The 26166-nt window shown below is 35.6% G+C and overlaps 4 protein-coding genes and 1 pseudogene across 5 annotated transcripts; 2 read left to right on the top strand and 3 right to left on the bottom strand.

The window, feature by feature from the left end:
• Nucleotides 1-1812: 1812 nt before the first annotated feature.
• Nucleotides 1813-5878, bottom strand: LOC141836923 (uncharacterized). The gene is made up of 6 exons (XM_074724397.1): nucleotides 5315-5878; nucleotides 4900-5118; nucleotides 3169-3171; nucleotides 2571-2666; nucleotides 2197-2307; nucleotides 1813-2061 (listed from the first exon to the last, which is right to left on the bottom strand). The coding sequence occupies exons 1-6, from the start codon at nucleotides 5876-5878 to the stop codon at nucleotides 1837-1839; spliced, it is 1218 nt and encodes a 405-aa protein (XP_074580498.1). The 3' UTR covers nucleotides 1813-1836.
• Nucleotides 5879-8776: 2898 nt separating this feature from the next.
• LOC141841657 (protein CURLY FLAG LEAF 1-like) lies at nucleotides 8777-10116 on the bottom strand (annotated as a pseudogene).
• A 1868-nt stretch (nucleotides 10117-11984) lies between these two features.
• LOC141840397 (calnexin homolog) lies at nucleotides 11985-16233 on the top strand. Its single transcript, XM_074728372.1, has 6 exons — nucleotides 11985-12160; nucleotides 12242-12311; nucleotides 14191-15320; nucleotides 15420-15491; nucleotides 15614-15730; nucleotides 15814-16233. Exons 1-6 carry the CDS (start codon nucleotides 12095-12097, stop codon nucleotides 15952-15954), a joined length of 1596 nt encoding a protein of 531 aa, XP_074584473.1. The 5' UTR covers nucleotides 11985-12094; the 3' UTR covers nucleotides 15955-16233.
• Nucleotides 16234-16647: 414 nt separating this feature from the next.
• LOC141839292 (nuclear transport factor 2-like) lies at nucleotides 16648-19921 on the bottom strand. 2 transcript variants are annotated; one of them, XM_074727009.1, is made up of 9 exons: nucleotides 19804-19921; nucleotides 19587-19724; nucleotides 19245-19503; nucleotides 18848-19167; nucleotides 18481-18658; nucleotides 18291-18412; nucleotides 18126-18191; nucleotides 17399-17465; nucleotides 16648-17038 (listed from the first exon to the last, which is right to left on the bottom strand). In XM_074727009.1, the coding sequence occupies exons 1-9, from the start codon at nucleotides 19852-19854 to the stop codon at nucleotides 16815-16817; spliced, it is 1425 nt and encodes a 474-aa protein (XP_074583110.1). In that variant the 5' UTR covers nucleotides 19855-19921; the 3' UTR covers nucleotides 16648-16814. The 2 variants fall into 2 exon arrangements, with proteins under 2 accessions (XP_074583110.1, XP_074583111.1); XM_074727010.1 differs by having other exon boundaries at nucleotides 18291-18409.
• A 1705-nt stretch (nucleotides 19922-21626) lies between these two features.
• LOC141842175 (protein FAR1-RELATED SEQUENCE 6-like) lies at nucleotides 21627-26083 on the top strand. Its single transcript, XM_074730399.1, has 7 exons — nucleotides 21627-21789; nucleotides 22056-24161; nucleotides 24269-24364; nucleotides 24457-24555; nucleotides 24824-24892; nucleotides 24973-25135; nucleotides 25673-26083. Exons 1-6 carry the CDS (start codon nucleotides 21718-21720, stop codon nucleotides 25099-25101), a joined length of 2571 nt encoding a protein of 856 aa, XP_074586500.1. The 5' UTR covers nucleotides 21627-21717; the 3' UTR covers nucleotides 25102-25135; nucleotides 25673-26083.
• Nucleotides 26084-26166: the final 83 nt, after the last annotated feature.

The following is a 26166-nucleotide window of genomic DNA, read 5'->3' as shown; positions in this document are numbered from 1 at the left end:
ATCTAAGTCTTTAAAATATTATAATAACAAATTATTAATTATCAATTATATTTTCACATACTAAAGTCTTAAAAATATGAATTTTTTTATAGGCAAAAGTCAAAAGAACACTTTTTTATTCAAATTGTAAAAAATATATATATTTTTATTTATTATCGAAAGTGAACTCATTCCATCTTATGCATATTTTATTTTTCAAAATTATCCATGTTTTTGACGCTATTATAACTGTTATAAGATTATAGCTACTATACAATTATAGCAGCTTTGATATCATAGTTATTACTACAACTACACAATTGTAAAAACTTTGATTCTATAATTTTTTTTTTCCAAATGGAGAACGCAATCAAAGGATGCTATATTGGCCACCGTATGCGCTTCCCGATTTACCCTGTGGTCGGTGGGAAACTTTCGCCGGGCCGACCACCCCTAGAGATGTTGGCTTGGGATTATCATTTTTTGATTCTATAATTTTTATAATATAATATTAACTAGTATTGATAAAAATAAAATATTCATATTATAGTAGCTATGATTCATAGCTGCTATAATATGATGTTGACCCATATTGATCAATGTTGATTATTATTGATCAAAAATGAAACGTCCATATTACAAAAATTATGAACTATAGTTGTTACAACATAATATTATTAGTATTGATCATATCAAAGTGTTGTTATAACATAATGTTATTAGAGATAAAGTGTATAGTCATAACTGTTATAATATAATTTATTAGTGTTGATCAAACTTGAAAAGTTGATACTGTAACACATATTCATTTGTCGTTGTTATAACAACATAAAAAATAAAGGTAGTTTCATAAATAAAAAAAATAATGACATAGGATGAGATGTCCTTTTCATAATAAATCAAAAAGGGTCGTCTCTTCCATGATTTAAATAAAAATGAGTATTTTTTTTAATTTTTACGTAATTTTTTATTATAATATCATAATATTACTGTTGGTTTTCTGTAAAATAAAATAAACTTTAAATAATATCATTGTAAAATTTTACTATGCTAAAATTTAATTATCTTACTTAGGCCTCTCGAAAAATAAATTTTGTTCATGTGAAAGTGGATTGCAATAATATTAAAGTAAAACGCAACAAAGTAAATATAAAAAATATTATAATTACTATATAAAAATAATAATAAATTCAAAGGCCAATAAATAATTAAGATTATTAAATTTTTTAACTCATCTTTAATCATATAGCAAATTCTCACCATTAAATTTACATTATGATTTTACCTTATTACTAAGCTGATTAAATATTTGATTCACTTTTAATCACCTTATTTAAGAGATTTAACATTTTCTAACAATTAAATTTTATTAATGGTTTACCACAACTTTACCTTTAATTTCATTTAGGTAAAAAATTCACATTTCTCTTATATTTTTCTCCTTTATACTCTTATACATTATTCTTCTTTACTTTATATAAAAATTAATATGTGAATATTTACTAAGTAATGTATTACAATCCACATAAACAAATGCATCTCATATGGTGTGAAGGGCTCGCAATTTTAATGATAAAAAATACATCTGACATAAAAATAATAAATGGTCTGTAATTCATATAGTGAAAAATACATATAAATGGGATGAACAATATCAAAAGTTGCCTAACTTAACAAAAGATCTTCATTTCAGACAACTTTTAACTTAGATTTGTAACAAAAGCTTCATTCTTATATGTCAATCAATACAAGATCTGCATGGACACACAGCTGACACAGTGACAATACAAGGAACTTGGAAATACTTCGAAAACAAGTAGAGACAATTACAAACAGCAAAAGAGACAACCATTGAGTTTAGGAAAGATCTAGGTGGCGTGGTTTTGCAATCAAATTTTTGTTTTCATCTGATTTATAAACCTTCTTTATGCTGTTGCTAACCAAGCTAGGCCTCAGGCAATGTTCTGAACTCTTTGATAGTGTTCCTCCACGGGAAGCACAAGGCATATTGGGGCTCAATTGTGTGTTATACTTGAACGATCTATCATTTTGCGAAGAGACATGAATCAGTTCATCCTTTTCCTAGAAATTGTACCACCACAAGTCAGAAACCAATGGAGGTGTTTTGACACAAACAAACTGAATAGAGAAGGAACAACAATGTGAACAAATTTTGTCAGTTATAAGATGACTTCAATTTCTAGGCATGGTTATCACCTGAGACTTTGTTTTCGAAAAGCATGGAGTTAAACATGGGTTTAAATCCTTGAGGAACATCTCATCTGGGCTTCCATGTTCGGAAGCAATATGATCTTCGGAGCTATATTCCTGTGGAACCGTGTGAGAATCAGATTTACCTTCACAGAAGATATTTTAATAGAAAGGAACTCAATGTTTAACAACAGTATAAAAAAAAAGGCATTCTCAAACTTGGATTTCCATTACTATCATTTTATGTATAGTATAATGATGTGTAGATATCTACTAATGCGAGGAAATAAAATTTCTCTACTTTTTCCTTTTTTGTTTGCTAATTTCTTTGTAGTTTGATTTTTGAATTATTTTGGGGCATGTAAAGGATCAACGCATACCAGTCGGTTAGCAAACTCCTGATAGAACTCTGGGGTTGTTGGAGAGCTTAGATGTTCGTCTGAGAATGTTTTAGCACCGTATTTGTCAGCCTTCACCTATTATCACAAAGTAAGTCAAACACCAAAAAGATGCTTGTATGATCTTCGCACATGAAAATCCATGAACGTGATTAATCTAATCATAATTCATTACATATCTTGTCAGAATTTTAGTACAATCTCCCTATTGATGATTCAAATGTACATTATGAGACCTCTGAACCCTTGACACCATAGTTGAGCATTGCTTATTTCTTCTCATTTAGATCACGTTGGATGAACATTTATGCTTTAGAAGATTATCTACTATATTCACAAAAGAATGTGAGAAAGAAGAAAAAAATGAAGTGCCAAGATATCACAGAAAAGTTCACAACAAAAGAATATATGATGTTGCTTCTTTCTACTCCATAATCAAACTATAACCTACTGGTACATGAACAGAGCTTGATGGCTCTTATTTCTTTTGGTGCAATTGCATTCTCAGTTGTCTGCAGATGGCAGCAACTTGGGTAAAAGTACTTTCTAATACTATCCAAACTCAAAACTGATTAAATACTTGCTACTGAACCCAAATAAACACATGTTTCAGATACTTGTTCTTCTATCTAAACCCACCTAAATATGATATATGAGAACCAAAAGTATAGTATCGACTTAAGCATGTATAATATGAAGGTCCTTGCAATTGTAAGCAAATTTTAATCCAGCCCAAACCTAATTACAAGGGTACCCAGGGTTATTAGGTACCCATTCTCATCCCTACTTTCAACGCATTATCAAGTGTCGATTAGTCCATAACCAAACTTTAGATGACTCAATCTTTCAAACATGAAATTGATCTCGTTCTTAATTATGACATACAATACTACATGTGTGTTCCAATAAGTATGAGATGTATTATGCATGTATCTACTAAACTCCATGATAAGGAGTTAATCATCTCATATACCTTGATTATTGTATTGTATATTCAATGGAAGATTAATTAAATTCCTTTCTATGTATATCAAAGGAGGAAGAAGAAGATCAAAAATGACTTAGTTAGCAATAATAAAATAAGATAAAATTTATTTAAATATAAATAATGATATAATAGGGGATAGAACACAATGACGTAGAAAGATCGATATAGCTAACCCCACCCAGTGGGATAAGACTTGATTGTTGTTGTTGTTGTTGTGTTGTTATCATGGACTTTGTAAAGAAAGAAGTGAGAAGGAAAAGATACTTAATCTCTAAGTTCAACATTTCCAGATGGTTCTTAAAATGTGTTTAAATACCAAGAGTCCACACACTTAACATGGTATGAAAGACAATCTTTCACCTCAGTCTTGGACCTGAGGAGGCATGTTAGAAAGAAGGAAATGAAAAGGAAGATAAAACTCAAAAGACAATTAATCCGTCAGCTCTAGAAGAATTGTCCTTGAGGGGTAGGATAAAGATTAGGGAGTGAAAAGGAGGATCAAACTCCATCTCTTAGGGCCATTTACCATAAAAGAGGGGAAATTTTCAGTGGACGGACATGGAAGTTGGGGTGTCTTCCTTTCTTTATGCCAATGAGAAGCTTGGGCAGAAGGATCTCAAATCCACTTTGATGGATAATAATTTGGCATGAATGGCTTCTAGCGGAAATTGAGCAGAGAAATCATAGCCATCCATGAGAGTAAACATATTAGACCCACCTCCAAATGAGAATTTTTAAAATATACTTAAATACAAAAATATTTCCCACCATGGCACCACCTAAGTGTTCTAGCATTTTTGGTTGAATTAAGTTGTCTCTCAGGTTTTAGTATAAGCAAATTTGCCACAAAGTAAAATCTACAACTCATGCCAAATCTTGAAATCTTTTTTTTTTAATTTTTATATCTTTCGTTCGGTTTTCACAGTTTATAATTTTGAATTGGAGTAAAGTTCATTCCATTCCAAAATGAGTAGTCATTTAGAAATTGAATACCATTTTAATGTATAAAGATAATGGACCAACATACTTGTGTCCATGTGAGATTAATAAGCTTAGAACATCTTAGTTTTTACATAATAGCTCCATATAGCTATCATGACTTAGAGTTATGGACCTAACTTAAATTGATTATTTCCTGTAATTTGCAACAGAATATCACAACCTTCATGATTAATCTCTGAGCTATTCAATCATTTTGTTCCAAAAATGAGAGATTGGTTTTTAAGTAGCAATTATATAATGTCTGCTCCCTCCATCTATCAGAATCGTCAATGCACTTGTAGAAAAGTTAATATATAAGATCACTAGGAGGTGACAATTTACCTCGGCAAGATCCTCTGCGAGACACTGGAGCTGTCCAGTGAGAGAGATGACTTGGTTTTGAAGGCTTGGGATGACGTGCTTTGCCTGTTTCAGTTCAAAGTCTTGCTCTTCCAGCAGCTCCTGCAGTTGTGAATTTATGACGTCCGGAAAGAGTATAGCATCCTTCAATGCCTTTATCTCTTCTCTCTGTTTCAGGCACATGTCTTTCAGTTTCTCAATCTGCACATAGAAAAATAATGAAAATTCATCAACAAAATCGATACAGTCACATCATACGTATAACGCATCTCCCATTTACGAAATTAGCAAAACACAAGGGATTGCATAATGAATTTGCTTTCAAGATCGTTACTTGACGATAAAAAGATCAAAACATTAGCATGATCGAGATGAAGTTTGAAGTAGATGTGCTTACTTCTCTATTCTTCTCCTCCATAAGCAACCGAAGCTCCGAGATCTCTGCCTCGTACTCCTTATTTTGTGCGAGAAGCTCCCTCTCACTGCGCAGAACCATGGCCAACGTCCGCGTGTTCGACTTGACCTCAGTAAGCACCTTCTCCGCCGCTCCACCCTTCTGGTAAAGTTTCTTCGACAACCCCAAGAAATGCTTGGCCTTGGAGCCCTTCTTGAGCTCCTCCGCTATCCTATCATCCGGAACATCCAGATCCAAGCGATCCCTCGATCCCAGCTTTGGGTTAGTCCGCTTCTCCATGAGCTTCTTCACCAAGCTCCCAAAGTTATTATGCCCGTTCTTGGCATCCCGCGCCCTGACGAGGGATCGGGAGTAGTTCTCGGTCACTGGTGCGGCTGCAGGTACAGGATCTGAGTTTCCTTGGCGCCCTCCATTTCCGATGAGACGGCGCAAGTAGGAGAGGTTCTTGCCGGAATTCTTGCGATCGGAGGAGGGAGGGGAGGGGCCGGAGGAGGAGCGCGAATCGACGGCGTCGTACCGGTGGGAGGGAGCCCTGGTCGATGCCATGCCTGAACCGACGATGGAGAGGATTCTGGGACGGTCCGGCGTTCGCCGATGGCGACGGAGATTGAAGAAGAGATGATGAACGAAATTACCTTTTCTTTTCGTCGACACTTTTATACACTCTTTTGTTTACCATCCATTTCACTGGTTAGAATCCGACCCCACCAATACGTGGCTCAAAAGCATGCGGGTGTACGGCTATGGAGGAGTGATGGGTACTAGATTACAATACCAGAGCGGTAAACATGATTCAAAATTTGAAAAAAAAAAGGTGGAGGGATATAAATTAGTTAACTCAGATAAATAAAATATTTATATTTAAAAAATAATCGACTATATTTATTTTCGACTGATTAAAAATTAATTAAAAATCAAAAGGAGATCCCCATTTTATCATAAACATTTTATGAAGGAATGCCTTTTCTTATTTGTAATAAAAAAGATGTTCCATTTATCAGGATAAATTCAGAAACATTAAATAATAATTCACATAATTATTCAACAATCTCAATAAATATATTCTTATTGATTAATAAATTTAAAGATTTTTAAATTAAAATTAATTTATTCTTAAAAAAAATTATCATAAATTTATATAAAATTTAGGATGATATTAACTAACCGATACTACTTTAGAGAACTCTAAATCATTCAAACTAAAATAAATATAGTTTTGAAAGTCTCTTTAACGTATCTATACAATCAGATTTGAATTCGATAATATAAATTAATAATGATAAAATTTTAAACTTGTAAAAACTTGATTAAATTTATCAAACTGGCTGATTAATTCAGTAAATTTATCAAACTTGTAAAGATTAAAAAAATACTATCAAAAATAATAATGATGTTCACAATTGCATGTTCCTTATGTCATTGAAATTCATTACCAATGTCAGTAGGATCTACTGTCAATGTGATGTCATTATATATATATTATTTATATTATGTATCACCACTTTTATATTATATTATATTATTGTGAACGTGTGAAGACCCAAGGAAGACTCATCTTCTTTCAAAGGAAAAATCATTTGGCCATGATGCAAAACAGCAGAGGAGCCCATCAGCAGCAAGAAGAAGAAACCAAACCAACTAATGAAGCATCACAAGCTAGAAGAGAAGTGGCAGCAGCAGCCGCCAGACATCGTTGCTTCCGTCGCAAGTCCTGTCCCTTTCCTTTCACTGGGCAAAACGGTAGGGGGGCCCACGACAGTCCCCCCAACCCCCCTCTCTCTCTCTAGACCCATTCGCAGAGCAGCGCAGGATTTGAACAGAGGAGCACAGTCGTAAAATATTTAGAAAAATAAATGAAAATTTAAAATTTTAAAATTATTATAAAAATCTATTTCCCCCTCCAACACAATACATGCATAATTAAAATATAATTGAATAACGAAATAAAAAATTATTAAAGTAGAATAAGGATCGAATTTTGATGAAATCGAGACAATGCCCTCCTCCGTCATGATTAACTATAACTTTTTAATTTACCTCCTCATACATAATCATGAGATCGATTATGCAAAATCATTAGGGTGGAAGATTTCATTTTTTATTGAAATGATTCAAAAATCAATGAAATATTCACGATTTAAATCTCAACTATGATATATTATACTATAGAGTATTTTTTTAATGATATTTATGTATGAGAATATAATTTGACAAATCAATAAAATAAGCAACTATTGAAGAAGTTTTGAGGTGAGGAAGACATCTCGATCTTTATGAGATGTTAGAATGGACGTCGATGTTGGACTGATGTGGTCACACCGACATTTAAATTACCACATGAGCTATGAAAAGTGTAAGTAAAGGGAAAGTATAAGAGTTTGAAAAAGTTGGATGTGAGTATGCGTAATTGAAAGCAGATGATCTTTTAAAGAGTTGTGACCATGCCCTTACATGATTCATGCGTTTGCCTATGTCTTTTAGAATAATTGACCACGATATCCATATCTTTTGGGAGAAATGGATGTGTTGCCCACATTTTACGAGAGAAATAACTATGTTACCTATGTTTTTTGAGAAAAATAATACTGTAAGTTACGTATGATGTAGGTGCCACCTCTAAGGTCGTCGAACTAATAGGATCTGATGAGCGGAGCAAAGGGTCTAGTGATCGAGGAGTCATAGTCGAGGTGGTCGAACTGAAGGAGTCTGACGAATCAAGTCTGGAAGAATCAGGTGATTGATGAGCTAGAGTCAAATGGCCAAGTTAAAGGAATTAGATCTTGTGAAATCAAGTGGATCAAGTCAGAGTCGATCATACTTATGAATTTAACCGATAAAAGAATCAAAAAAAAATTATTTATATGTCTGAGCCTAAAGTCCGGATATCTAAATTATATTTTAAAAAAATGGAATGAAGCTAATATTTGAACTATAAAAAAAACTATTATTTTGCCACGATCCCTTCGCAACACTCGATGTGTGTGTCATTTGAAACTTGATTAAAAACTTAAAAATGGGCTTTTAATTATTAAAATTATTTTTTTTTTTTTTTTTGCTCAAGTTGTCCTTAAACTTGATTATAAAAAAAGGGGTTTTTAATTATTAAAATCATTATAAGTATATATATTTTAAAAAATGTTCAAAAATTATCTCATAATATTTTTCATACAAAAATATTATTATTTCAATATTATTATAATAGTTTCGAAATAGCTGTTGTTATAACATTTTAAAATAAATTATTTCTAATTTAATTTTATTAAAAATATTACATATTAGGTACTTTTATAAAAAAATTAATTATTAATTTGTTCAGCTAATTTCTTTGTTTTAACACAGTTGGCTACCATAATAATATTTTTAATATAACCCTTTTATTTTTTTATTTTTAAAAAGGTGCCCTGATAATTAGGTTCGTCTTTTTTATGTGTGCCCATAAAGCGAAGCAGGAAGGGAGGCTGTGTTTTTACTATCAAACGCCGAACTTTTGCTGGCGACTGGGCGCGGAATTGCATTGATTTTGCTACGAAATGAAAGAGAGGGAATATTTTTGTACTTGCGCGGGTGGGCCTAGCTCGAGCGGTCCCGGCGCCACCGTCGAACTACGAAACAAGCCGCTGTCTGCAAGTATCGAGCGGCGGGCGTCGACGCAATTATTGCAGCATCGGGGAGGAGGTGGAGGAGCAGAGGAACAAGCCGCGAATTTGATTAGAAGCAGGCGATCGCTGTGATCTTGTTGGTGATTCAATTACATCGACGGGGAGGAGGAAACAAATTTGGAACTTGGATCGGATTTTGATGGTTCAGATAATGCAGCCGTTGCGGCCGACGTGGAGGAGGCCGCCGCCGCCGCACTTGGGGCAGGCGTCGACGTGCTTGGGAACCATGAAGTACATGAAACAGCTCTTGCAGCCGGCGGCCACTAGGACATGGCCTGGCGCTGAGGGGTGGGGAGGGGAAGCAGAGGACGCGCTGGAGGAGCCGTCGCCGGTGTCGCTGTCGTCGTCCTCCTCCTCCTCCTCCTCCTCCACGTAGTCAGAAAGGCAGATGTACTCGTCGGACGTCGCGTCGTCGTCGTCGTCGGAGGAGTATGCCGGGCGGCGGCGGCGCGCGGGTCCTCCGTCGTTTTGACGCCGGTCTCACGATTGATGTAATAGATTTCGCCCGTCTGGAAAAAATCAAATCGACAAGAAAAAGGATTAACTTTTACGAGAAAGAGTGATGAAGCTTCGCAGAGCAGATACAGAAACAAATCGAAAAGGATGCAAAATGAAGATCAAGAACACACAACCGCTATCATCATCGACGAGGGGAAACAAGTTCAAGAGAGGCAATAAGATTTCGAAAACTAAGCCTTAAAAAACAGGACAAGAGCATTAATGACAATCTATCGCCGGGAAAAGGAAGGATTTTGACGGCGAGATGGGTTCCAAAATAGGATTTTGAGATGGTCGGCGCATTTATGATCAATGATTGGAGCATTTAAGAAGAGGGAGCGTCGGAAGGAGGGGCGGAAATGGCACCTGTATGTCGAGGTGCTGCTCCCAGTGGCAGGGCAGCGCGGAGTCGGAGTGGAGGTCCACTGTGATCTTCCCGGCGCTCACGCCAGCTCTGTTGCCTCCGGAGGCGGTGAGAGAGCAGCTGCGCAGTGAAGCGGCGACGGTGTCGATGTTGGCAGTCGTCATCGAGAAAGAGAGAGAGGAGTTAGGAGCCACCGATGGCGGAAGTGAAGAGATTAGAAAGGAAGAAGATCGGTGATGCCGGTTTTGACGCTGTCTAACCGGAAACTTTATCTCTTTTTATAGGAACAAATCAAATTAATTAATTTTAATTGTTATTTAACGTTAATTTTAAAGTTTTTAGTATATTAAAATTAAAATTGTAATATATAAATACAGTAGACCACGATAGATTTTTTTTTTTTTTTTGTTCCCGGACAATGGTACCGCGGTAGGACATCTAAGTTGTCATCTAGACACCTACGATTTGATCCCCAGCTACGACGTATTTGTAGAAATTTTTTTTCAAATGAGGAGCGCAATCAAAGAATGTTGGACGTCTGGCTGACCGCTGTGTGTACTTCCCGATTTATACTAGTGGCCGATGAGAAACTTTCATGGAATCAGACTGATCATCACAGGGATAATCAATAAGATTAACTAGGATTTACCATTTTTTATCATAAATACTTTGATATATTCTACGCTAATAGATTCTTGAATTCCTCTCTCAAATTCTGTCCTATATTATTTTTGCTTCCAATGACTTAAACATTAAGAAAGTATCTTTAAAAATAATTTAATATAGTAGTATTTTTTTAATTTTTTATATTAGATATTTAATTTATATCAATTAATTTTAAAATAGATGATCTAGTACCAAATAAATTTTAAAAATAAAATAAATTCCAACGTGATACTTCAATGTCATTAATTGCTCAAACGTATGCATATGTCGTATAAATTTTAAATTTTGATTATTTGAAAAAAATAATTTATTATTTATTATCGTACCGTAGGGTAATATAATAATGTTTAAATTTGTTGGTGGGTTGTTGATTTTATTTATTTAATTAATTTTATGTATATTAAAATAGTTTAAAATGGGAGACGATGAGGAAGTACTTATTTTATTTTAAAAACAAATTTGATTTTACACGCTATGATATATGTTTTTTAAATCGCTCTTATATTTTTAAATTTACCATTTTACTCTTTTAGAGTTATCATTTTGTCCATAAATTATATTCATAAATAAAAAACAAAAAAATTGCTTGTCGCAATAGACTCCCGTCACAAATTTGTGACGGAATGTGCACCGTTCGATTTTAAAGTTAAGATTAAATCCAGACCGTAGATTGAATGAGTGATTTGTTTGAGAGAACACAAATTCGCCCGTCGATTGAATAAGAAATTTGCTTGAGGGAACTTGCGACATAGACGGGAAACCTAGCAGCAGCGTAGCACGCCGTCACTGAGAGAAGTAGCCGAGATTTTTCCGTATTCTTTTCTACAACGTAGCACAGGTTTCCCGTCGTCGGATTTTTCCATATTCTTGTTGAGAAGTCAGTTTCAGATCGCATTTTTGGTTTAAATCAGGGAAATTGAAACGACCGACGTTCATATCTGCGTGAAGAAGCTTCTTCACCATGGAGACAGAGCGAGAAGCCGAGCCCAGAGTTCAGACGATCGACCGTTGATTTGTACGCTTTTCAGCGAACGCTGTTGCTGGGTTTCCTATCTCTCTCGCCGTCTCTCAGTTTTCTCAAACAAATCACTCATTCAATCGACGGTCTAGATTTAATCTTCTATTTTAAAATCGAACGGTCTAGATTTTCATCATAAATTTATGACAAGAGTATATTGTAACAAGGATCCTAACTGAATAAAAAACTACGAATTATTCATCCATAATATCCATCAATAAAATTTATGAATTATATTTATTAATAAAATTATTTTAAAAAATAAATAAACTAAATAATATAAAATACCTACCTGCCAGAATATCTATCGAGGAGGGTCTCATAGTGGTTGATGACATGGCAGCATTTTATTGGGGCACGCGACGTGGTCTCTCATGTCATTGGAAGAGACAAATCGTTGGGAGCTTTTTAATTAAGAGAGAGAGAGAGAGAGAGAGAGAGAGAGAGAGGGGTCAACCGAGAAGGCGAGGCAAGTGTGGTTCGCTCCGACATCTGCTCCGGTCTCTGCCTCGGGAGATCCTCGCCGGCGCTCGCTCCCTCCACTGAGCGGCAGAAGGATGGCCGCCCCACTTCTCTTGGTGCTGATTGCTTCCTCTTTCCTGCAGATTTGGGCGTCGGATCCTGTAGTTTGTCTCTTCTTTGCTTCTTTCTTCCAGTATTGGTGTTTTCGGGATGTGGCTAATGATCTGTCGTTTCTGAAGCAGCTGTTCTACGAGCCCTTTGATGAGTCGTTTGAGGGGCGGTGGATCGTTTCTGACAAGGCGGACTACCAGGGTAAATTACTTTCCGATCTGTTGTTAATTCGCAGTAGATCTTCCGTTATCAGAGTGGAGTCTTCATCTTTAGGTTTCTGCTTCGTATTTTCATGATCGGGCAAATGATTCTGGGATCACTGTTCGCAGATCTAAAAATGATGGGAAAGAAACATGAGGGAATAAATTATGGCGATTAATGTGATGAAACTAAATTGCCTAACTATTACTTGTATGGATGCTAAGTTTTTTAGTTGTTCTTCAATAAGTTAACGAGAAAGGTGAACGAGGTCTGCCCTGTTCTGGTATGAACATAATCCATTAATTTTGTGTAACAACTTTGTACATTTTATATGACTTTGTCATTTACCTGTGGCAAGTCAATAGGATATCAAAGAACAACTAACTTTTTTGAACCTATGAATACTTGGTTCGGGTATTAAGTCTAAAAAATGGATGTAGCAAAGATGAAAATGTTAAGATAGATAGATGTGTGGAGTTACTTGAAGAAATATAATTAAAAAATATTTATTATTTCAAAGCAATTATGTGTATCTCCGATGGCTGATAAAATGAGAGAAATTAAATTGAGACGATATTCAAAGCCGATCAATAAGTTCTATAAATAGGGGAGATATGAACTTATTAGAAGGAAATATATGAGGGAGAGGGTGGCTAAAGAAAACATCAATTAATGTAACACAAAATAATTAAATAAATTTGAATAGTACTAGTGATATTGCTTAACACAGAATTCAATTGAAGAACAGGATTCATGTAGCCAATCTAAAATAGTTGGACAATCACAACTTGATGATGGTATACTTTGTGTAAGTGTTTTTCTTTAGCTGCAGGGATGGGAATTTAGTGTTATTGACTTTGATCTATTTATCTCTCTTCCTCATTAAACTTCTTTCAATTTTTTAATTCAAGAAAATTTTAATTTAGCTAGTTTATTGTAGCATTGCATTTCTTTCTTAAAAAAACATATAGAATCTGAGTGTAGTCTGCATGACCAAGGCCTAAGACCACGTTATTGACTCCTTCTATGTTTCTCAGATTCAGATATGTGGTATCCAACACCAGTATGGATCTGAATATTTAACACATTTTTTTCAAATTGGAGACTGGAAATAAATAAGAATAGAACGTGACATTTTCAATTATTTGATTGAGAGAAATAGCATTTTGAAAGATCAGAAGTGCTAATAAATAAACTATAATTTCCTCATCAAAATTCTTAATCTGAGATATAGAGTATTTATTTTATTATCCTTTATTTACTTCTTGATCCATACTAATATGTTACTGAATAGGAACATGATAATAAAAGCTGTGAATTATGATAAAATAACTAAAATGCCAATTAAGTAATATGGCATAGGAAACTCTTTTAACTATATATTCACTGCCTGTGCTCTCTAGAAAGAATGTTTACTTGCGAGTTTAAGGTTTGATACTTGATATTCATATCTGGTTTTCATGACATGAGCATATTGTATTTTATTCTAGTGTGCTTTCAGGTTAGAATTTTGAGCAAATATATACACACTATTTGGGTTTCTATACCTCGAAGGGTGGAGCATGTGATTCTCTATGAGAAGTTTAGTCATCAGCACCATGTTCTTTAGTTGTTTTTTTTACTGAAATCAACCACCAGTAGTTTACCATCATAAAACGTTTCTTGGCTAACTTGTACAAGGCAAGCATCAGAAGTATTGTGCACCAAAATTTGAATACCTATATGGTGTGACATCATCTTTTCCACATGTTGGTTTCATACATGGCACAAAATTTACCTGGAAAAAGTATGCTATTTCCCAGTTTTTTTTTTCTTTGCTTTGCTTATGGTTTTTGGCAACCAGTGCCACCATTCTTACAAAGTTGTCTTGGTTAATTAGGCATATGGAAATACTCCAAGAGTGATGGCCATGAAGACTATGGGATGCTTGTGAGTGAGAAGGCAAGAAAATATGCCATCGTCAAAGAACTTGAGGGGCCAATTGTTCTCAAGGATGGAACTGTTATTCTTCAGTTTGAAGTTCGATTACAAAATGGACTTGAATGTGGAGGTGCATATCTGAAGTACCTCCGTCCTCAGGCTGCTGATTGGAGTCCTAAGGGATTTGACAATGAGTCCCCATTTACCATCATGTTTGGACCTGACAAGTGTGGATCCACGAATAAGGTGCATTTCATCCTCCAGCACAAGAACCCTAAAACTGGCAAGTACGTGGAGCATCATCTGAAGTATCCTCCATCAGTTCCATTTGACAAAAACTCGCATGTTTATACTGCTATTTTGAAACCTGACAATGAGCTGAAAATTTTGATTGATGGTGAAGAGAAGAAAAAAGCCAATTTCTTGTCTGCTGATGACTTTGAGCCGGCTCTAATTCCACCCCAGACAATACCTGATCCCGATGACCAGAAACCTGAGGACTGGGATGAAAGAGCTAAAATTCCAGATTCTGCTGCTGTAAAACCTGACGACTGGGATGAAGATGCACCAATGGAGATTGAAGATGAGGAAGCAGTCAAGCCGGAAGGATGGTTGGATGATGAGCCTGAGGAAATTGATGACCCTGAAGCCACAAAGCCAGAAGATTGGGATGATGAAGAGGATGGAGAATGGGAAGCACCAAAGATAGACAACCCAAAGTGTGAAGAAGCACCTGGATGTGGAGAGTGGAAGAGGCCCATGAAGAGGAACCCAGCATACAAAGGAAAATGGTCTGCTCCTCTAATTGAAAATCCAAACTACAAGGGTATCTGGAAACCCCAAGAGATAGATAACCCTGAATACTTTGAACTTGACAAGCCCAATTTTGAGCCCATTGCAGCCATTGGTATCGAGATATGGACTATGCAGGATGGCATTCTGTTTGACAATATTTTGGTAGCTAGTGATGAGAAGGTTGCTGAGTCTTATCGGCTGGAGACATGGAAACCTAAATATGAGGCTGAGAAAGAAAAAGAGAAGACTGAAGAAGCAACTGTTGGGTTCAGAGATGCTCTTTCAGGTTTCCAGGTGATGTTCCCATCTGCAAACTCTAGTTTTTAAATCTAGTTGTTCCAAGTTAATTCTTGCTGAACATCACATTCTTAATCTTTCCATTCATTGTTGCAGAAGAAAATATTTGATCTCCTTTACAAGACAGCAGACATTCCTTTCTTGGAGCCTTACAAGATTAAAATCATAGTGAGCTGTTGCTCCAAGTTTTTTCTTCAGATTTCTTTTTCTTTTTCTTTTTTCAATTCCTTATACCTAATCAAGAAATCTAGTCTTGTGTTTTCAGGCCTGATGACTGGTTTCTTTTGTAGGATGTTATCAAGAAGGCAGAGCAACAACCTACTCTCACCATTGGAGTCTTGATTTCGATAGCAGTCGTTTTTATTACTGCTACATTCAGGCTTCTCTTTGGCAAAAAGAAGACTCAGGTGACTGCTGGTTTTCTTCCGGCTTAATGCAAATTGCCTCTTGATCTATCTTTTAACTCCAGGAACCTTCCTTTATTTTGCAGGCTCCTGCAGTACCAACTTCTGAAACCAACATCAAAACCGCGGAGAACGATGCTCCAGGGGGCGCAGAGGACAAAGAGGAGAATGAAAAGGTCGACGATGCGTCTGGCCCTCGACCTAGGAGGTCAAGGAGGGAGACGTAAAGTGGCAAGGTTTTAAAATTTTTGTGTGAGCTAGATTTACACTCTTAGCTTCCTTATGCAACACCATGGTCCTGGATAGAAATCTCACTACTAGCTAAGTGAAACTCTTCGTCTGTTATTCGATTGTGGTTTAACGGACTAGATTGTGCTTGAATTTTCCAACTCCAAAAAGATCTTTGGGAATGGAAACTCCGGAAACCTACGGAGTTGTAGTTCCTTCTAAATCTTTTTTTTGGAAAGTTTTTCTTCTCAAAAGGAATCGTATGTATATTTGAATTCTGAGTGGTTTGCTCAAGCTGGTACATGACGCTTGTTAGGTTTATCCCACTAGTTATTTATTTCTTAATAATTAATAATGAATATTACTTTTTAATAAAATAGGGTTTTCAAAAATGTACAGATACTTTTTAACTTATAATTAGAGTATGAGTCTCAGTAAGTACTCAAAAACTATTGTAAAAAGGAATTTTTTGAAAATTTAGATCTACACTTAAATGTATTTAATAAAATTTTAAGTAATATTATATGTGTGCATAACTTGTGCTTGAACTAGTTTTATTCTATTCCTATAACTTATCATTCAAATATTGATATCAAAATAAGCAAAACAAAAAAATACATGGATTAATATTTCACATGCCATTCCACTTCTATGCCTCTCTTATGGTTATTGCACAAGCACAACAACTTGGATGAACAACAACTAGAAATAATAATATTATTAATTCCAATTGAACCAATAATTTCCAAGATAAGTTTAAGTGTTGCTAAGGTAATAATACTATAGAAGATAATATGAAAAATAACTCAAATAAGGGTAAGGAGTCCCGACCGAAAGACCCTTTGCGCGAGAGGAAAAGCTAATGGGAACCGTCGTTTGATTCCATGGGAGTAACCTTCTGGTATACAAGGCCATTGCCGCGATTTGAGTAGGCACTCCTACCAGCACCTCTACCTCCATGGTCGGATCCAGATCTAGTGTTGAAATTCACCCTACCGTATCCCCTCCCGGCATAGTTGCCACGACCTCGCCCGTTGTTCTGAAATGCTCTTCCTGGTGGAAATCTTCCTCTATTATTAGTAACTGCAGAAGAAGAAGAAGTATGCATTCATTTAAACAATCAATGGAGCTCAAAGTAATAGCCTTGTCATATCTAACAAAGCTGTAAATTCAATTTCGGCTCACAAAAGCAAGAATTACATCTTTCCATTGTGTTATCATCATTGTGTGGGCAAAGCAAGAAAGATTCTTGAATCCATGGTACAAAAGTGCATTTTCCGAACGATACGACAGAGTTACAAGTGTTTAGGATAAAACAACATAATCTAGCAATGTAATCCATATAGAAAGGTCTACCAATAGGTATTTATGCAAAGGCCTGTTCTGAAAAGTATTTAAGTACTCATGCAAAGACCTATAATCACAAGTCCTTCGATGGCTTACCTCGTGCACCTGTAGCTCGTTTTTCTTCAACATAGGCTTGACGGCCACCGACCAATACAGGTGATGCCTGTGATTTGAACAAGCAATTATTTTATGGTATTTATCAAACAAGTGACTAGCCAAAATACATTCCATTCTCATGCTCCTTTTATTAGCCAAAACACAGATAAACCATTACCTCATATAACTCAACATACAGCGGTTCCTTATATCGACAGTTTGTTTAGAGGTCAGTCCTTGTGAATGAGATAAAGGGGGATGGTAATGTAAAAAACTCTAATAGTTTCTAAATCCCTATGCGAATAAAAAGGTTCTGATTATGCTGTTTCTGTTTTTTGTTACTAGTAGATGATCTCATGGTATCGAGGTTCCCAAAAAAAAGAGCAATGGCAGATAAAACATACAAGCCAGGACTAATTCCAATCCTGATCAGACAATTAGTGCGACATTAAGACGATTCTGTTGCACTTCAAAATCAAATGATTTGTTAAAATCATTCAATCTGATTCTTGGGTTCAGGAATTCCTCAATAACTTAAGTGACACAAAAAAAGCTTTTTCGATTCTTTTAGTTACTGATTTATGGGTCGGATTTCATTCGACCCATGGTTGGAAACTAATGATAGATTTGGTTTACAATGATGTTGGATTGGATCGTAACAATTAGTAAAGCAAAGCAAAAGGATAAATGAAAGAATGTCAAACTTGTTAAATCTCATAAGAATCACCTCTATCGCACTGCTAACAGCAGTTGCCGCCTCAAACTGTACAAACCCAAAACAGAAACCTTGTAACTGCATATGATTTAAAGTATTTTGTCAGAGCACAGTAAAGCGAAGAAAAAGCGGAAGACTGAAAAGATTTAAGATAAAACAAAGAATAATAATAATAACCTTATTGCTTCTAACTTGGATACCATCTGGCTTAATAGGACCAAATTTCTTGAACACATCTTCGAGTTGAGCAGGAGTTGCATCCAAAGGAAGATTTTTCACATATATCGAATGCCCATCTGCTACAAAGGAGAAAACAAACTTTGAAATTTGACCCCAAAAAAAACAATCAAATTCAAGTGGTTATTACCTTCTGCATCTTGGTTTTTGCTGCTATCAGCAACAGGAGAAGTGGATTCAGGCATATCAGCAGATACTTGAGCAACAGTGGGTGTGGGGGTGGTTTGTGGTTCAATTTTAATCGATATCGGCTTAGAGGGGGCATGCGCAGGAGCTGATTCAGAGAATTTTTCTTTCATGAGCTTCACCTACATCCATGGCACATCAAGACGATATTGTGATTTTTTTTTTCAAAATAAAAAACTATGAAAAGCTAATAGCATAGATCACAAGGATGCACCCTTAATGAAACCTTCTCTAGTGCATATGTAAAAAACTAGATGGTCCCAGTTCTATGGATACATTTTGTGAAAATCAACCAGTGTTTAATTACTTACAATCGAAGCATATGATCGTTTGGCATCCACTGCCTCCTGCTGAGAATCTTTGGCAACTTCCGCACTGGCAATAACTTGTGCAATTTCAACATTCGAATCGACCACCTTAGGCTGAACAGCTTCCTCGATCACATCGGCTTGCACAATTTCAACATCTGAATTAACCAACTGTGGCTGAGAATCTTTAGCATCATCCACAATAACATCAACTATAGGTTTTGTCACTTCCTCAATTTCTCCATTTTCAGAAGGATCATAGACATCTCCCCCATTTACTTTATCTTCTACCGGCGAAGGAACTGTTTGGTCTTCGGTCACATCTTAGTTAAAAAAACAAACAAACATGAAATAGCAATGGAACCTAGGATATGAAGTCGAAAAGGAAAAACAGACCAACCATGATCGTCAAGGAAATTCTGCTGCTCTTGGTGGTGGCTTTCCCGTTCCACAACTCTGAATACATCATTGAAGACATAAAATCCATTCTCCTGAGGTGCAAGAAAGAAGGATTGAATGAAGTCCTTCTTGACATAATTGCTCCCAGTGAGGTACCCTGCCACAAGCACAGTTACCCCGCCTTCAAATGATTCTTGTGCATCCACCGTTTTTATTTCCACCGTACCCAATTCCCTCGACAGCACCTTCTGATCGATCGCCTAAACCGATCATTCAGATGAAAATTCAATAATTTTTGAACAGATTTATAGGAAAACATAAAGTGGGTGTTATAAGAATTCACCTCTATTGTGTTGACGGATTCCACGGCGCCTAGGGCATCCGACCATCCTAGCCGGCTGCCGTCCCGGTAGAATTGGTGCAGCAACTCCGGCGAATGCTGCATGATGTAGTAATACTGCGGAACAAAGTTATCCGACACCTGAACCACAAACAACAAAATCAGAAGGAAAAGGGACGAAAAAAAGCGAATCGAGATCAAACGGAGATGAATTCAGTACCTCTTGAGCAGAAAGATGAGGTCTTTCATCACCCAACTGATGGTCGGCCATGTTAACCTCTTGAATTTGGATCCGAGCGGCCTCCTTCAAATGGATTCCTAGGGTTTTAGTTGGGCGATAGAAAGAGAAAGAAGAAAGGTGAAAGCTTATTTATAGGGTAAAAAAAAGAATTGTCTGTTTTATTTTTCCGAATAATAATAATAATTCAACAGAATATTTATGTTAAAAGGGTAAAAAAAATGTTTCAAAGGAAAATCTATGAATGTTGCAAAGGATAATTTTTTTTTAAAAGTTTGTAAATTTTTTTAAAAAAATTACAATTATATTATAACACATAATTACTCATACCTATATTATTTTATATTTTAATGTTATTTTTTTAAAAATTAATTGAAATAATAAAATTATATTTTATAAAAAACACATCTTTTACCGATAAATTTACGAATATTCAGTTAGAATCGAACTGATTTGATCAACGAATATTTTGAACATTGATCGAATTTTTGCATCTCCTTTTTTCTTAGAAAGACAAAAGCCTATTTATAGTGTAACAAAGAAGAATTGTTCGTTTTATTTTATTTTTTCCAAATAATAATATTAATAATAATTTAAACAGAATATTTTTGTTAAAAGATAAAAAGAATAATTTTAAAAAAATAATTTATAAATATTTTCAAAGGATAACTTTTTTTAAAAAAAATAATCTATACATATATATATATATATACTTTTTGTAATTTTTTCACTGTAAAAAATAAAATTATATTATAAAACATAATTACTCATACTTATGTTATTTTTATATTTTTAATGTTATTTGCTTTAAAATTTAATTAAAATAATAAAATTATATTTTATACAAAAATATATTTTTATCGATAAAATATATATAGTAGGAGCATCCGGTTATAATCCAATAGATTAAACTGAACTACTTGAAAATTTTACTATGCCGAAACATTTGATTAGAATCAAATTGAATTATTTGAAATCGATTTTTTTTAAATAAATCGATTAAATTTTATTATTATAATTAAATAAATCAAACCGATATAAAATAGTTCGTTAATATAATAAGAAATTGAATATATTAACATAGAATGATTGAATTAATTACCTCTAGGATTAATTACCTCAAAGGGTTGGATATATGATGTCAATTAAAAAAATAAAAATAAATAGAACAATAATAAACTGTATGAAAATGCAGCATAAAATCTTTCTCAAATAAATAAATAACCCTAATTAAGATAAAATTATTACAATGCAATAAAATACAATAGTTAAAAAGAACTACTTTAAGGAAATTTCATAATATAAATTTAGAAGTAAATAAAAAAATCAAAAGACATTTTTTATTTTCACCGTATAAAATACGCATGATCAAAACTGTAGTACTATTTAAAAATATTAATTTTATTAAAACCAATCAAAATTAAGTAAGAAGTTTAGCTAAATTTATTAAAAGTAATTTGAGTTAAATTCCCGTGTTGTATAATTTTAAATAAATTTAATATATATTATAATAGTTTTGATAAAAAATTATAATATTATTAAAATAAAAAAGTTTTAAGATAAAAAATAAGATAGAATATTATTTTAATATTTTTTAAAACAAAATGGGATCTTTTTTTTACGAAAATAATTATAAGGGTGTTTTTTTAATTTCTCATAAAAAAGGCAATTGTACCCCATTGTTTTAGACTTTTACCCTCGCCACCTGCAACTCACGTGTTTAGGTGGGACCCTTCTTTCCTACGAACGCAGAAGAGGCACGCCCGATCCGGCCACCATCACCCTCCCCTCTTCTCTCTCACCGCCAGGAAACCCTCGGCGAATTCTTTCCGGCTTCGTCGGAGAACAACGCCGGCGATCATTACAACGATCCACTTCTCTTTTCTTGAGCAGGCGATGCAGGGTATAGAAGGACCCAGCGCCCGACAGAGGAAACCCAGAAGGCCCGCCCTCTCTCTCAACTCCCAGGTCGGTTCACCTCCTCACGCCAATTTCAATCTTTTGCCTACTGCACTCTTCTGCATATTGGTTTCCGTGTGATCAGTTTGTTGTCTTATTAGCCTCACGATTTCGTGCTTCAGATTTAGGGTTTTACTTGTTGTTTCCTTCTTTTTCTCTCCTTTTAGCTGTAAAGGTAGATTTTTTCTTTTGGCGTTTTGTCATGGGAAAGTTATGTAGTTTTTTTTTTTTTTTTTTTTTTCTGTTTGTTGATTTTTTTTTTAATTTTTATTTAGGATGTAACGGGAGATAGTGCCATGGACGGAATTGAAGGAATGGACGATGATGAATTGATTGATGATAATGTTGGGGATGAAATTGACGACAGAGTTCCTGAGGTGGGCATGGTGTTCAAAAATCATCAAGAGGTGTCTAAATTCTACAAGCGGTATGCTCGCCGGGTGGGGTTTGGCATCGCCATAAGAAGATCTGCCTTCACGGAAGACGGCCACTGCTTGTACTTAGAATTGATGTGCTGCAAAGGGGGTCGGAAGCGACCAGAGCCCAAGTATCGGAAGCGCAACTCAGCAAAAACAAATTGTCCAGCTAGGATTAAAGTTAAGCTATGGGGTGATGGGATGCTTCATTTGGTTGTGGCTAACATTGACCACAACCACCCAGTTAGCCCCTCCATGGCAAGGTTCTTGACTTGTTATAGACAGTTGTCAGGTGCTGCCAAGAAGCGTGCTGATCGAAACCAAGGAGAAACTGATGAGCCGAGATTGCCGCCAACTATGCCGCTTGATAGATTAAGTGCACTTGAAGAACTACTCTTTAGTGAGAGTGAGCATAAGAGTTTTGTGGAAAGAGGTAGATTAAAGCTTGGGGAAGGGGATGCTGAAGCCCTTCGTCTTTTTTTCACCCGAATGCAGGCAAAGAATACAAATTTCTTCAATGTTATGGATTTGGATGAGGAAGGGAGTGTGAGAAATGTCTTCTGGGCAGATGCACGGTCAAGGGCTGCACATCAATATTACAATGACGTCGTCATGCTAGATACAACATATGTGACAAATAAATATGATTTGCCTCTTGCAACATTTGTTGGGGTGAACCATCATGGCCAGTTGGTTCTATTGGGTTGCTGCTTGCTATCAGATGATACCATGGAGACATATGTATGGTTGTTTAAAGCATGGATAGCATGTATGTATGGAGAGTTCCCCAAGGCCCTCATTACTGATCAATCCAAGGGCATTCAGAATGCTGTCGCTCAAGTTCTCCCCAATGTTCGCCATCGCATGTGCCTGTCACAGATAATGAAAAGAGTACCTGAAAAATTAGGTGGGTCAGCAGATTATAGAGCCATTAACAAGGCAATGCAGAAGGCTGTCTATGATTCCTTAACAGTTGATGAGTTTGAAGAAGATTGGACAAGGATGGTTGACATATATGGACTTCAAGGTAATGAATGGATCAGATCATTGTATGAATTCCGGCTTTCTTGGGTGCCTGTATATCTAAAAGACACATTTTGGGCTGGCATGTCTACCACCCAGCGCAATGAGACTATAGTTGCATTTTTTGATGGCCATATTGAAGCAAAGACTTCTTTGAAGCAATTTCTTGGTAAATACGAGATGGCATTATTGGATAAATATGAAAAGGAAGCTCAAGCAGATTTTGAGACATTTCACAAGCGACGACCTTCCGTGTCTAAATTTTACATGGAAGAACAACTTTCTAGAGTATTCACACTTAATATGTTTAAGAAGTTTCAAGATGAGATTGAGGCCATAATGTACTGTCATGCATCGCTGCTCAAGGTAGATGGACCGGTATCTACTTTTGATGTCAGGGAATGTATTTTTCTTGATGATGGCAAGAGGACAATGAACAAGAACCATGGAGTTTTATTCAACACAGAAGAGAAGGAAATTCAGTGCATATGTGGTTCGTTTCAGTTTAGAGGGATCCTATGCAGGCATGCCTTGTCTGTACTCAAGTTGCAGCAAGTGCATGAAATTCCGTCCCTGTATGTTATTGACCGGTGGAAAAAAGATTTTAAGCGATTGCATGTTCTAGCTCGATCTTCGGATGATGTCATTGCTAATAATAGAATTGATCGATATGATTACTTATCAATGCGATGTCTTCAACTTGTTGAAGTAGGAGTACTGTCAGATAAATATCAACTAGCTCTTAGATTGATAAAAGAGATGGAGAAGTTTCTTCTAAGTGATAACACATATGATGATACACAGCCCAAGATTAAGCCTCGTATTCCTAAAGCAAATCGATTGATCCAGAATCGCAAGCAAAATGTTGGAACTAGTGCGACATCTGTAAATGGAAATGCAGTGCAGCAGCTTGGTGGTCTTATGCAGTTGAATGAGGGACATGTAAGGATTTACTCGAAATTTGATGCATGAATTGCCTGTTAGTAGCATTTATAAATTCTTTTGTTGATTCGTTTAGTGCTGACCTCTTTTGAACCCTTCATGAGCAGCCTTCTCTAGGAATCACAAAGGCTACTGAATTTCAAGTTCTTCCAACTCCATATCTTGCCAACCAAATCAGGCCACAACAAAATACAAAACCTATGGTTCTCATTATGTTGTCTTCCTGCTCTACATTAATACTCTGCAGATTTACATGGCATCACTTACCTTTTTTTGGAAATTATGTTTGTAACAGGAAGGAGGAAATCCAACTGTCTTGCCTCGTAGTCAATTTGGTTTGCCATTGAATGGAAACCAAGCAACAGTTCGACCAGGCATTGTGTATATGTTCCCGGTATGTCTTAAAATATTCATTTCATCCGTCCTACTATCCTATCCCTTGTTAAAAGCTATCTCATATCTAGTGAATTTGTTCCATATATGACTTTTGTGCAAAGCATGCTCATCAGTTCTAGGTCACTACAGCATATCTATTATAGAAACAAATGTCTCAATCTGTTTTGGTATCCTAAAATAAGTGATTTCTATGTTTTGTTTTTGTTAATTTTTCAAATACTCATTATGACTTTTTATTGAGCTTTAAATAATTTATTGTGTCACAGGGTGGATTTGACCCACAGACATTTGGAAATGGACCTTTGATGCCATGGATCTATCAGCCTGTGCTCCAAGTATAGTTAGTTGCTTTACTGTTACTTGCATGAGTGTAATTCACAATTGCATTTCTCCTAATAATCTGAAAAATATGTAGGCTACTCAGAACCCAAAGGATCCTCTGGCACCAGGTCCTCCTAAAAGGAGACGGAAAATATTCCGTGATAAAAAACCTGTGGAATCAACTCAAGATCCAAAAGAAGCACCTGTTGCAACAACTAGTTAATGGGTACAACACCAAGCTGCAGCTTTAACCCAAGGTATGCAAACAAATCATGCCAGATCACATTGTCCTGCATAGAGATGGCTCATCGGCTTCACATTGCGGCTAATTATTTGCATCTTAATGTGTGATCTCTTAATTCCAAAGTTGTTTGTCCATATCACTTTATCATTTTTTTTTAATTCCAAAGTTGTTTGTCCATATCACTTTAATCAGGGCTGGTAATTCATCAGCCATGCCATCTCATTCCATGTCAAGACTCAAAATGTGAGGATGTGAAAGAAACATTGCAAGATTAGTTGAAATTTCTAAAAAAAATAGATTATTTGACATAACAATAGGTTTCCCTCTGCAAAACCAATTTCTGGGATGCAAACTGAAATATTTTTAAAATGAGAAACATTTCATGTAAGTTCTATACCATTATCTCATCCATAGGATTCAGAATTGTCTGTCCTTTATGAAGAACATAAAGTTGCATACACGATCGCAATATTCTCTGGTTGTCTTGTGAGATTCTGTGTCAGATATCACTTGCCCTCTCCTTGTAGTGACATTGTAACAATTTGAATAGTTTTCTTGCGTACCGTAGGATGGTGACTAAGCAGATCAGAGCACAGAGCACACAAAGATATTGGTTGAGCTTGCTGTAGAGAACAATGCATTCCAGCTTGAAGGCACAACTGAGCATTTACCACTACAATCTGCAATACCATTCCCTCTATGATGCTTCTTTGTAGTTGCTTTTGTGAAGGATTAAGCATTTCAACATTCGGGCATGTGAGCGCTTTTATGGCAAATTCGCCATTGAAGTGATTAAATCACATGCTTCAGCCAAATCTCTGTAATTTACTTACGTACGAGAGTTATTTGTTTATCTGTGATGATGTATCTCATTGACGTTAGTTTTTCCTGGGCCTGTGATTCGATGTCTTGTAATTATTTGTAGAACTCCATGTGTGAATAGAAACTTCTTACCCCCAAACCTCAGATGTAAATCGTCAGCATGTTCATGAAGTGTTTGAAATTTGAATCCTTCAAAGATTGGATTCGTGAATTAGCTGATGC

Source organism: Curcuma longa, chromosome 11 (assembly GCF_044706935.1).
Source record: "Curcuma longa cultivar G26 ecotype Majalengka, Jawa Barat chromosome 11, ITB_CL_G26_1.1, whole genome shotgun sequence".
Classification (NCBI taxonomy): domain Eukaryota; kingdom Viridiplantae; phylum Streptophyta; class Magnoliopsida; order Zingiberales; family Zingiberaceae; genus Curcuma; species Curcuma longa.
Note: the sequence above shows the minus strand (reverse complement) of the source record. Positions and strands in the feature narration are given on the sequence as shown.